The sequence below is a fragment of the Chaetura pelagica genome, unplaced genomic scaffold, assembly GCF_000747805.2.
Source record: "Chaetura pelagica isolate M959 unplaced genomic scaffold, ChaPel_1.0 scaffold17, whole genome shotgun sequence".
Taxonomy (NCBI): Eukaryota; Metazoa; Chordata; class Aves; order Apodiformes; family Apodidae; genus Chaetura; species Chaetura pelagica.
The window spans coordinates 265,314-278,073 of NW_009970726.1; the positions used below are offsets into that span (position 1 = coordinate 265,314).

A 12,760-nucleotide genomic window follows, 5' to 3' on the forward strand; every position below is an offset into this window, starting at 1 on the left:
TTAATTATCCTGTGGTCTTTCCAAGATGAAATTATTTGTGTTGTTTTGCTGTAATTCTGTTATTTGTTATACAGACATACTGACGAGAACATGGGTGGCCCTCAGAGATGCTTAAGCAACGTCGTAAGGCTCATTGTACTAGACTAGTACCATATGTGAAATTTTGCTTTCACTAATTGACATGTCACTAGAACTCAACAGAATGAAAATGCGGGATTTCTTTTATAACCACCACATTCACCTATTTGCTGATATCAACTAATAACTTACACTTCTTTGCCTTCTTTTTCCCATGCATATGTGAATGTTACCCACCCCTCCACCAGCAACAGCTGTATCTTCTTAATACAAAATGATGTCCTGATTAATTTGGATCCAGAGGTTCTATGGAATTTGCAGGCAAGAACATCTGGGAAATGGTCTGGATGGGACTGTCCTTAGTGTGTCAAGGCAACAAATACAATCCAACTGATACCGTCCCCTCTAAGCATTGTCTTGTCAGCACCGGAATAAAATTTGAGACATTTCCATAATCAAATGCCTCCCAGTAAAAAGCATACATTTAGAAGAAAAACCAAACACAAGTTGTGCTGTTTGCTCAGGGCTATTTTAACTAAACCTGGACATCTGTGTTTGTAAGTGTGGTGGGAGAGATGAGTCCTGCCAGTTACACAACATGTTTTGTGGATCAGCTTGCCTTGTGACAATTGACAGTGTTGTCCCTGCACTTCTCTGGTAGATTTTATGATGTGAATGAAATGCTATTCAATTTAAGTAAGACCTATTTTAGCATAATCAAAGAGGAAACAAGAAGGAACTGCTGTTGAGATCATAGGCTATGATGATTTTGAAAATGAACAGGACTTAAAAATACTGCTGCCTTTTCAAATCATAAGAAGATCCGAGCCTGCAGACAAACAAAACATGAGAGGTTATAAAAGAGCACATTTGTGTTACTGTGCCAACTTCAGCAACAAACATTTCCTTTTCTTCTGCATGACGAAGTAAACAATAAGACATATTTTTTTGTTTTACCCTTTGTAAACTCAAAAACTTATAAAAGGAAGGGATATTCTAACTGTATGAATTACTGCTGATTATAGGTAGATTAATTCTTAGGGACAGCATGAGGAAAGAGAGCAGTGCAAAGCAAGAGTGAAACTAGTTTCCTTAAATAAAAGTTTACAATACTTCATAATAAGTGTTTCAGCCTAACTGAAATCAGCTAAGGATAAATGTAAAATAAATTTTTTTTAATTAATAGTTAACATGCTATTTAAAAAAATAAATACATTTCTTTTTTAAAAATAGAGATGAACTGGAGTAGTATTGAAAGCCCATAAGAGTCAGACTTCTTAAAGCATGAAAAACCTGCCTTGCATTTAGTGTTGACTTATGACTTCCCTCCCTGGCCAGGGAAGGCAGCATGGTGTCTCTGGAGAATCTTTGAAAGGGTTTGAGTACAAATTCATTTGAGTTGTGGTACAGCAGCATGTATGCCATCTACGTGACTATAGAATGGGCAATAGATGTGACCTAGAAAAGATTATACATCTTGGATTTCTCTGTAATTTAATAATTCTTATCTGTCTGTGAATACTTTGGAGACTGACTTCACATAGAGCAGCATGATCTCTTTGCTTACATGCTTCAGTTTGGAAGCCTAGAACCACTGGTTATTTATTTGCTCTAAGAAGTGATTAGATGTTATAAAAATGTATATTGTTTTCAAAAAACAGGCAGATACCAGCTTATTAACTCTCCTTGTAGTGCCACACATATGAGCACAAATAACACTGAGGTAGGTTTTTTTGTTTGACAGTACTTTTATACAATATTTTTCATCCTAGAGAAGATACATTTCTTGTTATCTTCTCTGCTACTAAATGGCTGAGTGGCAAGAACTAGTACAAGTTAAGAAATACTTTTGGGCCTGCTGTTCATCTCTAATATTCTGGAAATCTTTCTCTCATACGTCCCCTCTTAAAGCCTTGCTGTTCTTTGCTGCTTTGTCTTAGGTCCTCCTCTTCTGTGTGGTATGGATGATGCCCATAATCCACCTATCTGCTTTCTCCTGGCTCTTTATTCACTGTCTTCCCCTTTATCTTTAGGAGTCTTCGTAATGGTCATGTCCCCTCAAGCATGTGTCCAGTTGTGATAACAGCAATGGTACAGTTGATGAGCTGGGTGATAATTCCTTAAGCAGAAACTTATGCCGTTGCGAACTGGAGGAAACAGGATTTCTAATTGAGCAAAACTGGATGAATTTAAGGAGAGAATTAATTTAATTTCTAAACAATGGAGAAGAGAGTAAAAAAGCAGGCTGTAGTCAGCACAGGTCCTGAACTAGCTTGTGGACCTAAGAACAAGATGTATATGTCATCATAGCTCTAACACAGAAGAGAGCTCATACAGGTATTGTAGTCCTCAGGCATTCTTTTTTAAAGAGTTTGGATTTATCAGCAAATATGTATTTTGTGTCAATATTCAGTATTGCAGCAATAGATGAAAGAGCAACCAGTGCTCCAAAATTTGGTGCTTCCTCTAGAGGAAGAAAGGCTCAATGAGGAATATGATGTAATGTGCTCTCCTGACCCAGACAAAGTCTGTTCTGAATGAGAAAAGAAGTCTGTTCCTGATGTTTCTTTTATGTCTGAAAAACAGAAAATATTTGGCCTTCTAGGTCACAATAATTTAAAAACCTGTGGTCACTTATCCTGGAAAGTTGCTGTTGTACTATTCTAAACTTTGAATGTTCCAGGACACAAAAAATATTCCAACATTGAGTTATGGAAGATCTTAAGACAATGTGCTGCTTTTATTATTTCCTTTAATGTTTCTATTGCAATTTATTTGTATTTTATTTTCCTTCTGGTTAGCATCGAATCATTGTCACCATCTACAGTAGCAGCCGTGTTTCAGTTTGCAGGTTGCCTAAAACATATTTCTCTTTTAGTCCTCCCATCTTTATCTAAGGAATCAAATCTCAGTAGTGCTAATATAAATCCACAGTACAAGATTGTTCTTAGCTGTAAGAAAATACACTTAGATTTATTTATTATGTTATATACTATCAGGTTATTTCCTACAACTTTCTACTAATTTGTTTGGGTTTTTTTATAAATTAGTGTTGCATAATACTCTTCGTGTTTTGCTTGCAGATGAAAAACAGGCAGTAGCATACAGATACTTCAGTCATGCTTCTTGGTAAAGAGGTGGGGATAGTGCTCTGAAAGTGCTGTAGGAAGGATTCATGAGTCAGAATCACAAACTCTGTGTTGCTCTCCCCCATTCAAATGGTGGTTGGTGGAGCCATAAAGGCAGTGACAGCCACGTGATTGGGATGGGAGGATCAGGCACACACTGCTTACTTTGGCTTCTTGCCCTTGGATGAGTATCACATGCAGCACACTTCATACTCTCACCCGCTCTGTGTGGGTGCTTCAGGTTAGATAGCTTTTGGAATCATGGAATGGTTTGGGTTGGAAAGGACCTTAAAGATTAGTTCTAAACCCTTGCATGGGTAGGGCCACCTCCCACTAGACCAGGTTGCTCCAAACTCCTTTTAATGTGAAATATAAAAGAGCCTAGGGATGTGAACAGTTGACGTCATGCAGTCTTTATATTAACTGGTACACTTTGGTTTTAGAAGAAAAACTGTGATGGTAAATGCTGGAGAGAGAGAGAATTTTCCAAGATCATTATTTGATATGCAGTAGACAAGAGGAATGAAAGGCCTATCCAGAGACTCTTCCATCAACGAGAAAGTAGCATGCACTGTTACATTCTTTAAATCAGATGAGAATAATTGTAATAACTAAATGATGTAAGGACCCTAATCCTCTTGGGAAAATGGCAAGCCATTTGGTTCGGTTTATACTAGACCTGTGGGACAGGTAATCAGTATAAAGAAACAGTCCTCATGTTTTTCAAGCAGTGTAAATGACAATGAATGCTGGAACAAAGGACTAACGAGGACTGAGACCCTTGGAAACTGAACTTAGCTTCAGCCCACTGATGAGGATATGTACATTTTATGTGTCATTTTTATCCTGAAGTAAATCATGCCATGTAGTATGAAAGCTGCTCAGTTGGTGTTTCTGGCAGTATAGAGAGCAAGGCTGCAGATGCTTCAGAGGTGATGGCACCTGCTAGAGATATCTGGGCTGAGGCAGAAATGAACTGCTCTTTGACACACTTGATTTCAGTGAGCCTAGGTTAGGGAAAATTCCTTAGTCTCCACTGTGTAATATAACAAAGGTGTTGGAAAGGAAAGGGGAAGGGAAAGGGAAGAGAAAGAGAGACACCCTTCCTAATACAACTAGTGGGCAAATTGTGGTGGTTTGTGACATGACAGTCATTGATTGCTCGTAAAAAGGATCATGGGTAGAAACCCAAAATTTCAGTAGTATATGATGGGCTGGAAAATAAACTAATCAAAGGTTGAAAAATGTAATAGATATCTAGTCTATGACTGCAGTTACTTCAGAACGCATGTGTGCCAAACAAACTCATGAAGATACCTGAATGAATACTAAACATTATAGAAATCAAGGCAATGAAGCAACAATATATATTTAAAGCTGTTATTACATTTGAAAAAGTAAAATATGGAATACTTCACTGTATATACTTAACCTCAACATTTTTAACAAGTTAAAAAACCAAGAAAACAACCCCCAAATCTTCCATTTGTTATTTGAAGTGATTTGCAAATGTTACATTTGTAAACCAGGTGGGGATTGTACACACAGAGATAATATGGTTAAAGGAAAATAAAATACCTTTTTTCCTTCAGAATTCTCCATTGCTAACAGAATTTCATGCTAAATTTCCAAGGAAGTTATTTTTAAGTGTGCAGAAAATCTTAATGACTTGAACCAAAATCTCAGATAAAAATATACTGAAGATCTGGAACAGAGAAATCTAAATTGGCACTTTTAACTGAGCTGAGACAAATTGAGATGATGGTTACCATGCTTTCCTTCAATTTTTTTCCTTTTCTAGATGTCTTTCTGCTTCCTTTCTGTTATCCCAGATGTTTTCTTTTTTTCCTGTTTTTATTTTGAGCCCTTGTAATTTTGTGGCTGACCTAATCTTTGTCATTCTTTCTGTGCTCTTGTATTGACATATAGCATCTTGCATTCTAAATCCTTTTTTCTAAGTTGTCTTTCTGCAATTTACAGTCCTTCCTTTGTGATATGTGCTGTTGTTTAATTAATACAGTAACAAAAATTATTTTAATTTCTCCTGAAAGCCTTCAATTTTTTACCCACTTCTTTACCCACTCAGTGAGCACCACCACGGTTAAGTGTGTTGTTACTAATAATCCTGATTTACCTTTGCCTAAGGGCTAAAACAGTCAAGTTACCAGAGCTTTAAAAAGTTATCATGAGTCAACTGAGTTGTATTAATACCCATGTGTGTGCTGACAGTCTGAGACAAAAGTGAGATGATTCAGGTTCATGCAGCTTGCAATAATTTCCTTGGTGTATTTTTCTTCCTTTGACACCTATCTCCGAGTTGTTCTGCTAGCAACAGCTTAGCTCTGTCATTGCTCTGACTTTTCCTTACAGCTCAAAATCATCAATAATTTCACCCCATCCTATACATCCAATTGTCTTGAAAAATCAATTTCTTTTTTTTTCTTTAGTTTTGGGGATTTTTTGTTTGTTTTTAAAGTTCTCCATTATGCTATTACACTGTTGATAAAACATATTTTGATAAGCTAGAAGACCTTATATTTGTGTCATTGCCCTTTTCCTCAAAAGCACTTTCTCTTGTTTCGTAAGTGGGAGAATCTCTCTGTCAGAATATACAGAACTACCAGATTATCCTCCTTCAGAGGCTTTCACAGAACTAATCTCTTCCATAATACATATAGAAAACTTGCTTAAACAACAACCCACCATGGTTATGCAAGGGGTGAGTCATAATGCTAGTATAGAATATTTTGAAATGCTTTATTTTCTGTTGCATTGCTACCTTGAACCCTCTCTTACCCCCCTCTTTTTTCTTTTCTTCCCCTTCTGCTCATATTTTCTCATCCTTTAGACTGCAAGTTCTTTTAAGCAGGATATGTCGTTCACTTTGTGACTGCAGAGTGCTTAGCACAGTAGGGTCTCAAGTAGCATTCTCTCTTAGATGTTTTTATTTGCAAAAAATGGTAAACTATAGCACACCAGAGCATCCCACAGATTTGGGAAAAGTTTGGCAGTGGATATCTGAGGGGTCTATTTGTTTGCTAACTAGGCAAAAAACTGCAGCCTCCCTTTTGGAAAGAGTCACTATGGAAAGACTATCGTTCCTCTAAAAATACCCACTCATCCTGTTTTTCATAGCAAAACAACACAAAAGCAAGCATTTAGACTAATATAATGAAAACGTGAGTACAGATGTGTGGAATATTTTATTTGGGATTGTTTTGGGTTTTGTCCTTTTGATTTTCCCCGATAGTATCCAGTTCAATTGTTTAACCAGTTCATGAATGCCAAAACCTAGGCTTCTGAAATACTAAGGGCTATTTAAAAAAAACTAACAAACACAACACAACCTTTCTTCCAGCTGCCAATTAGATTAGTACCTTGGAAACCTGTTAATGTTGATCTGGATGCTGCAATCAAGCTTGCCGAAGTCAAGTTAAGGGTGAAGAGAAGACTTGCTTCCTATATATTGTCCTTTGTTGCCACCTAAAGCTGTTCTAAATTTTCATTTATCCTGTTTTTGAATACCTCTATGGCTGTAGATGCCATAGCAATGTCCAATTAGCTCCAAACAAAAATAGCAAAACCAACTAAAATCCTAATCAACATTGGCTTTGTTTTTTAAATGTAAACATAGCAGAGGATGTCAGTGACTACTGTAGGAGCTGGTAGCCCTTTTTGTATGGTAATTGTGGGGAAAACAGTCCTACAGAATTTAAGTATAAATGTGTGTGTAGTGGGCAGATGGCCAACCACTGCAGGGATAATGCCAAAGATCAGAGAGTATGTCAGGACAAGACTTGGCAGTTGCCAGGCTGTGAAGTGGCAATGCCGCAAGAAACCAACAATTCCTGCTTGATAACCCCTTAATAAATACATGGTTTCTTTTCTTTTTCCTATGTTAAGATTTGTTTCTTTTGTTCATCATACATGCCAAATGTACCTGTCTAACCTGCCTAACAATTAACTGGAATTAATTTGGTCTTTCTATAAGAATTCTACCCTCAAATAATTAATTTTAACATCAATATAATGTGAGGGTGGTGGGACACTGGAACAGGTTGCCCAGGGAATTTGTGGCTGCCCCCGCCCTGGAAGCATTTAAGGCCAGTGTTGATGGGGCTCCTGAGCAGCATGATCTAGTGAGATGTGTCCCTGCCCATGCAGGGATTTGGACACTAGATGATCTTTAAGGTCCCTTCCAAACCATTCTGTGATTGTATACCATTCTCTGAGCAACTTTGTGCTTTTTTCAACATCATTCAGAATAATGACATTGCTTAGACATCTGGAGAAACCGTCATAGATAAGAAACTTTCACATTCACCAGCTGTGGCCACTCTGTCAAACTGAGGTCTCTGCTGATTTTGGGTTGCTTCTGATTTTCGCTTTGCATGGCTCAGATCTTTCAGGTTCGCCAGTTTATTACGACACAGTAAAATCTCTGCTGGCATATTATATAATTCGCTAATGTCAGCAGATTCACTTCATGCTAACCTTCAGCATTTCACATTTTACCTGTGTTCTGTATTAGTTTTAAAGATTTTACATGAAATAAAATTTGTATGGAAATAACCCTGCAGTATTTTTTCTTTTATTTTGTAGCACTCACAAAGTAGTAGCACACGATAAAGACACAATATAGCATCTCATACCATGTCCTAGCAAGACATGTGATGTCATTCTTTTTTAACAAGATTAAAAGATAAGCAGTTAGCAATACCTGCGTATAAATTCCGAGTATTGAAATGGATTGTTTCTCTGATTGGCACAGTGAGCCCTGAGCTTTCCATTTTCAAAATATAAATTGAATTCTGACATAAAGATATTTCTCCTTTTGGATATAAAATTCTCTTCAGCATAAAATGAATGAAGATACAAAAAATGTAGCTAGGAGAAGAATCCAATTATTATAAATCGAGTCTATATATATGTACAGTCATATGTATTTCTTTATTCTGTGTAAAATCTTTCATGTTTGTTTACTGCTTCATGCCCTCATTTAATAAATAATAATGTAAAAAAATCTCTGCTTGAAAGAACTTGTTTGATCTTTCTAAGAAGAGGATTATTTTAGAAATTTCAGTGTTTTGGAAAGTTACATGTCCTAATGATATCCAATTCATAAGTGGATTACCCTGTTAAAGGGAAACCCATAGTACTCAGAGGATCGCTTTGGGGTTTTCTTTATGAGGAAGACATAAGGGCCATGACCGAATTTGCAAGTGTAATGACAGCTATATAAACCAATGAGAATTTTTTACATTAACAGACCAAACACATTCACAGATTTTACACTTTGAATGTAACACTGCCATCAAAATGTGTTCTTAAGCTCCTCCAGCTGTACTGACCAAAGTTAAGCCTGGGTACAGAAAAGTAACAAGAAAAATGAGAGATCCAGAGGCACCACCTAATTTAAATAGGGAAATTCTTCCTGTAAGTAAAAGAAAATAATAAAATAAACTTACTTGAAGGACCAAGACTCTTGAAAATTATACACTTCTGCAATACTAAAGAAGATAAGATGCGAGGCCTTGAAGAAAATGGAGCTCAAATATGGCCACTTATGACCACTAGCACCATGAAAAGCATGGATTAATGTTTACAAAAATACCTCATAAAAGCTACTCTGATATAATAAGTAGTAAGATAGTTGGTAAATATTTGTCAAACATGTCATTAAAACGGGAAATGATTTTTCAAACACACTGGTTTTGTAAAGCTGCCAAATAAGAGAGCTTTACAAGAAGAAAATTAAAAAAGAATAAATACATTGAGTGATTATTAACATGAGTTATCTCACTTTTATTAGACATTTTCCCATGAAAGATGAGTAATTGGGTGCAACAGTAGCATCTATTACATGCATATATTATTGCAGCTCTTCCATATTCCAATGGAAGGAAATGGAGACCTGCAGAATCTCAGAAAGGTTGAAATTCAGAATCTCTTTGGAAAAGATGCATACCGTTCTCCAGAGCAACCACAAAAGCTCATATAACCCAGGGAAGAAACTAAATTTCCTTTGCTGTCATGAATGGGCAATGCACATCCACTTGGTCCTGTTTTCCTTCAGTAGTATTTCTGCTGTCGTTTTATCATCGTTTTCGTCTAAGTTTGAATTTGTTTTCATCTTGAAGTGGTCAAATAAATTCTTAGCTCATATAAATATATTCAGTAGTCCATAAAATTAATTAATTCTAATTGTATGCTTCACCTTTTCCTGGATTGCCCTGATAACCGGCTTCCTCTTTTTTCTATAGTTGACAAGCGAAGAAGCTCCCAACTTCTGCTTTTCACAGAAAATTTACATGACCATGTCTGTCCCACTGGGAAAATAAATTAAATACTGAGTTTGATTCATGCTATTTGTCAATATAATTAAAATAAATTGAATCATTATGATTTTTTGGATGTGTGTTGGGACTTTGGCCAATAGAAGACATGGCCAGCACTGTAAAAGGATCTGTGTGGCCTGAAATGTGAAATTCTAATTTTAACAATTTTGGCCTGACCCAAAAGGCATTTTGCCTTCTTAGGGGAGATAGGAATTATGTTTCTGTGCTTCATTACTTTTTTTTAATAGGGTGAGGATCAGTTAGGCAGCATCCCTTCTGAGAGCAGAATAAATGATAGTAAAAGTGATACCATGCCACTTGGGCAATGGAAAATATGATGTGTTCATTGTTGAAGTACTGTAGAAAGCTAACACACGCTGGCTGCTGTGTGATGGCCATGTCAGGCTTAACAGCTGGTTTGTTTGTTTTCCTTTCATTTAAGGGTAGTGTTGCTTTGGGGTTGGTTTATGACACGGTGCTTGCAGTGCTGGTGGGGAAGGGTTTGGACGTGACCTTTCCAAAGGGTTGAGGAACCCCAGAGTGTCCTTAGGCTGGGGCTCTATACAGGGTTCATCACAGTCTCAGCTTGCATTAGTGCTGTGATAACATCAATGGTTTTTCAAACAGGCTACTGTTGTGTCATCTGTAACAGGATTTAAACTCGCACCCTAAACTTCTGCTTGTTGCTGCTCGTCTTTTGCCACTGTTTTCAGGGAGCTGTGTCAGAAGTTGTAGCAAAGGGAAATTTTAAAGAATAACCAAATCTGAAAGGTTCTGGGGAGGTTACAGGGTCTCAAGGTATTCTAACAGACAAGATGTTTTAAAAAAATCAGGAAAAGTTTAAGTGTATTTTATTTTATTTTCGGCTCCTTTTGCTTCAGCTCAGGAGGCGTTTTAGTTTTGGAAGGTTACTGCAACATATCAGATGTATTTGGACTCCTGTGAGCAAAATATCCCTTGGAGAGTAATTTTCTTGATGTCAGTTCACAGATAGGTAAGTATTACAGGTTTCCGGGAAAAAAAAAAAAAAAAAAAAAAAAAAAAAAGAAAGCATTTGGAAAGTTAAAAATTACCTTTATTTTAAACTGTCAGTTTAGTGACGACTATTGTTTGGTCTAATAGTGCTTAAGTGTAGGCTGCTGCATCACTTGTGATGGGGCAATTTCGTTGTTACACAGCCACAAACCATGGCAGGATTTGGCCCTTCCTGGGACATGCTGACATACACGTGCATGACCACTGCTCTCCACTGTAATCTCTAGTCTTTATTTTTCTGCTAATTGGGAATTCATAGTGAAGGCAGGTGCTGCAGTCAGCTACAGTGAGCTTTTTCAACTCGAATATTGCATGTCTGTCAGTGAGTCCGAACTGCCCTAGATAACTTACTTAGTATAACTTACCTAGATGCCTTACTTAGTATCTTATTCCCATATCAATTTATGATGGGATAGAAGGTGACTCTGAAAAGCAGCATATAGAAATTCAGTTTTTTGTTTGTTTTTTTGCCATATTAAGGACTAGTATTTTTGTCTTAAGTGGTAGGTTGCAGTTATTCTTTGCTGCTTTCCTCTGCTAATGTCAGGGGAAAAAAAAGAAGCAGTAAGTATGGGGTTAAATTCCTGCTCAACAGGCATATCTTTTTATTTCGTTTTTTTTTGTAAGGGGGGCTTGGAGTGGAGCTCAGTGCTGTGCAGTGAAGGGAAGTGCTGAGTGACAGAACTGAGCATCCAAGGAAAATGTGGCTCGTAACAGGCATACATGATGGGAAGGAGATGCTGTACCAGCTCCTCCAGTTTTGCAGAGACCTTGCGTTTTCCAGCTGTTTACCCTTGAGATGTAAAATGGCAATTTGGCATAGGCTAACAACCCGGTGTGATGTGAGCATCTGCGTAAACGGCTGCACATATGGAGCATGCCCAGTGGTATGAACAGACTGTTACCCCACCCCCAGCCAATCTAGGAAGAGATTAAATGAACTTTGCACTTGCAAATGTCACTGAATACATTTTGCACAGGATTTTAAAAGGTTCTCTTATAAGCACTATTTTTAACAGCCAAATCCGCCCCCCTAAACAGAAAGGAAAAAGCCCTAGGTATTTTTCTGTGAGCGATCTCAGTTTATGATCAACTGAAGCATCTCTCACAACATTTACCTAAAGCCTGCTTTATTTTACCTTTTGATCATTCAAGTTGAGATTTTTGGAGGTGATATGGATTTTGTGGGGTTTTTTTTTATTTTTTTTTATTTTTTTTTTAATCTGGGAAACTGAGAAAAATTGAGAATTTAATTGCAGTAGAATATTTGGAAACAGTGAGGCTGCAAGCTTGAAAGGCAGAGGGAAGAGAAGGAAGGCTCTCAAAAGCAGAGCATGGATAGGAAAGGAGCAGTGATTCTGCGGTGCTCAGTGTGCACATGTTTTATGAGATCAGTGCCGGGCGCTGCAGCTGCGGACAATAACTGAGCTGTCTGGCTAATGAAGGCCACCTGGATCAGGCTTCTGAAAAGAGCCAAAGGAGGACGTCTGAAGAATTCTGATATCTGTGTAAGCCCTATGTTTTTGTTATCAGCATAAATGATATACATATTGCAGAGAGAGAGAGGGAGAAACCTGACGGTGAGGAGAGGACAGTTGTTTTCATTCTGATTGAATTAGCAGAACTCTGTTTTGCATGCAGGGAGATGCAGAAGGAAAACAGAGCTGTCATTATTTATGGAGCTCTTCTGGCATTGTGGCTGCTTCCATTGTGGTGATACAGGGACATGTGTTGAGTCCAGACGGATTTTATTAGTTGGAAGTTGATTGGGGTCATTTCCATGTTTTGCTGAGGGGCAGAGATGGATACAAGACATTTGCAGTTCCGATGGGGAAAGTGTGTCAGGTAAAGAGGTTGCTCTGAAATAAAAATGAATAGCAGAGGTTAAATCTGTTAGCAGTGATGTTATGTAACGGTGATTATTGATACTGAATTTGTGGTTCTATTATAAAAATCTGTTTGCTTGATAATACTGTCACTGTTTAGAGTTTTAATTTCTATGGAGCCATCCTTGAAGCTGGTGTGTGCCCTTCAGCCCTGCACTGCACCACTGCTGTAACTCTACAGAGCAACTGGCTCTGCTTGCTGAAAAGCACACAATTAAGAGCATGGGGATAGTGCAGGAAATAAAACACTGGGGAAGACACCTGCACTTTTGAACAGTCTGGAGAAGAAAAAATT

At 37.6% G+C, this 12,760-nt stretch overlaps 1 protein-coding gene across 2 annotated transcripts in view; it reads left to right on the forward strand.

Moving 5' to 3' along the window:
• The first annotated feature begins 11,547 nt into the window (after positions 1-11,547).
• CACNB2 (calcium channel, voltage-dependent, beta 2 subunit) overlaps positions 11,548-12,760 on the forward strand; it is an 86,577-nt gene continuing 85,364 nt past the window's right edge. For both annotated transcript variants that reach the window (XM_010006949.1, XM_010006950.1), the window contains exon 1: positions 11,548-12,087. In XM_010006949.1, the coding sequence (XP_010005251.1) occupies positions 12,019-12,087 (69 nt within the window). In that variant the 5' untranslated portion in view covers positions 11,548-12,018. The remainder of the gene's footprint in view (positions 12,088-12,760) is intronic.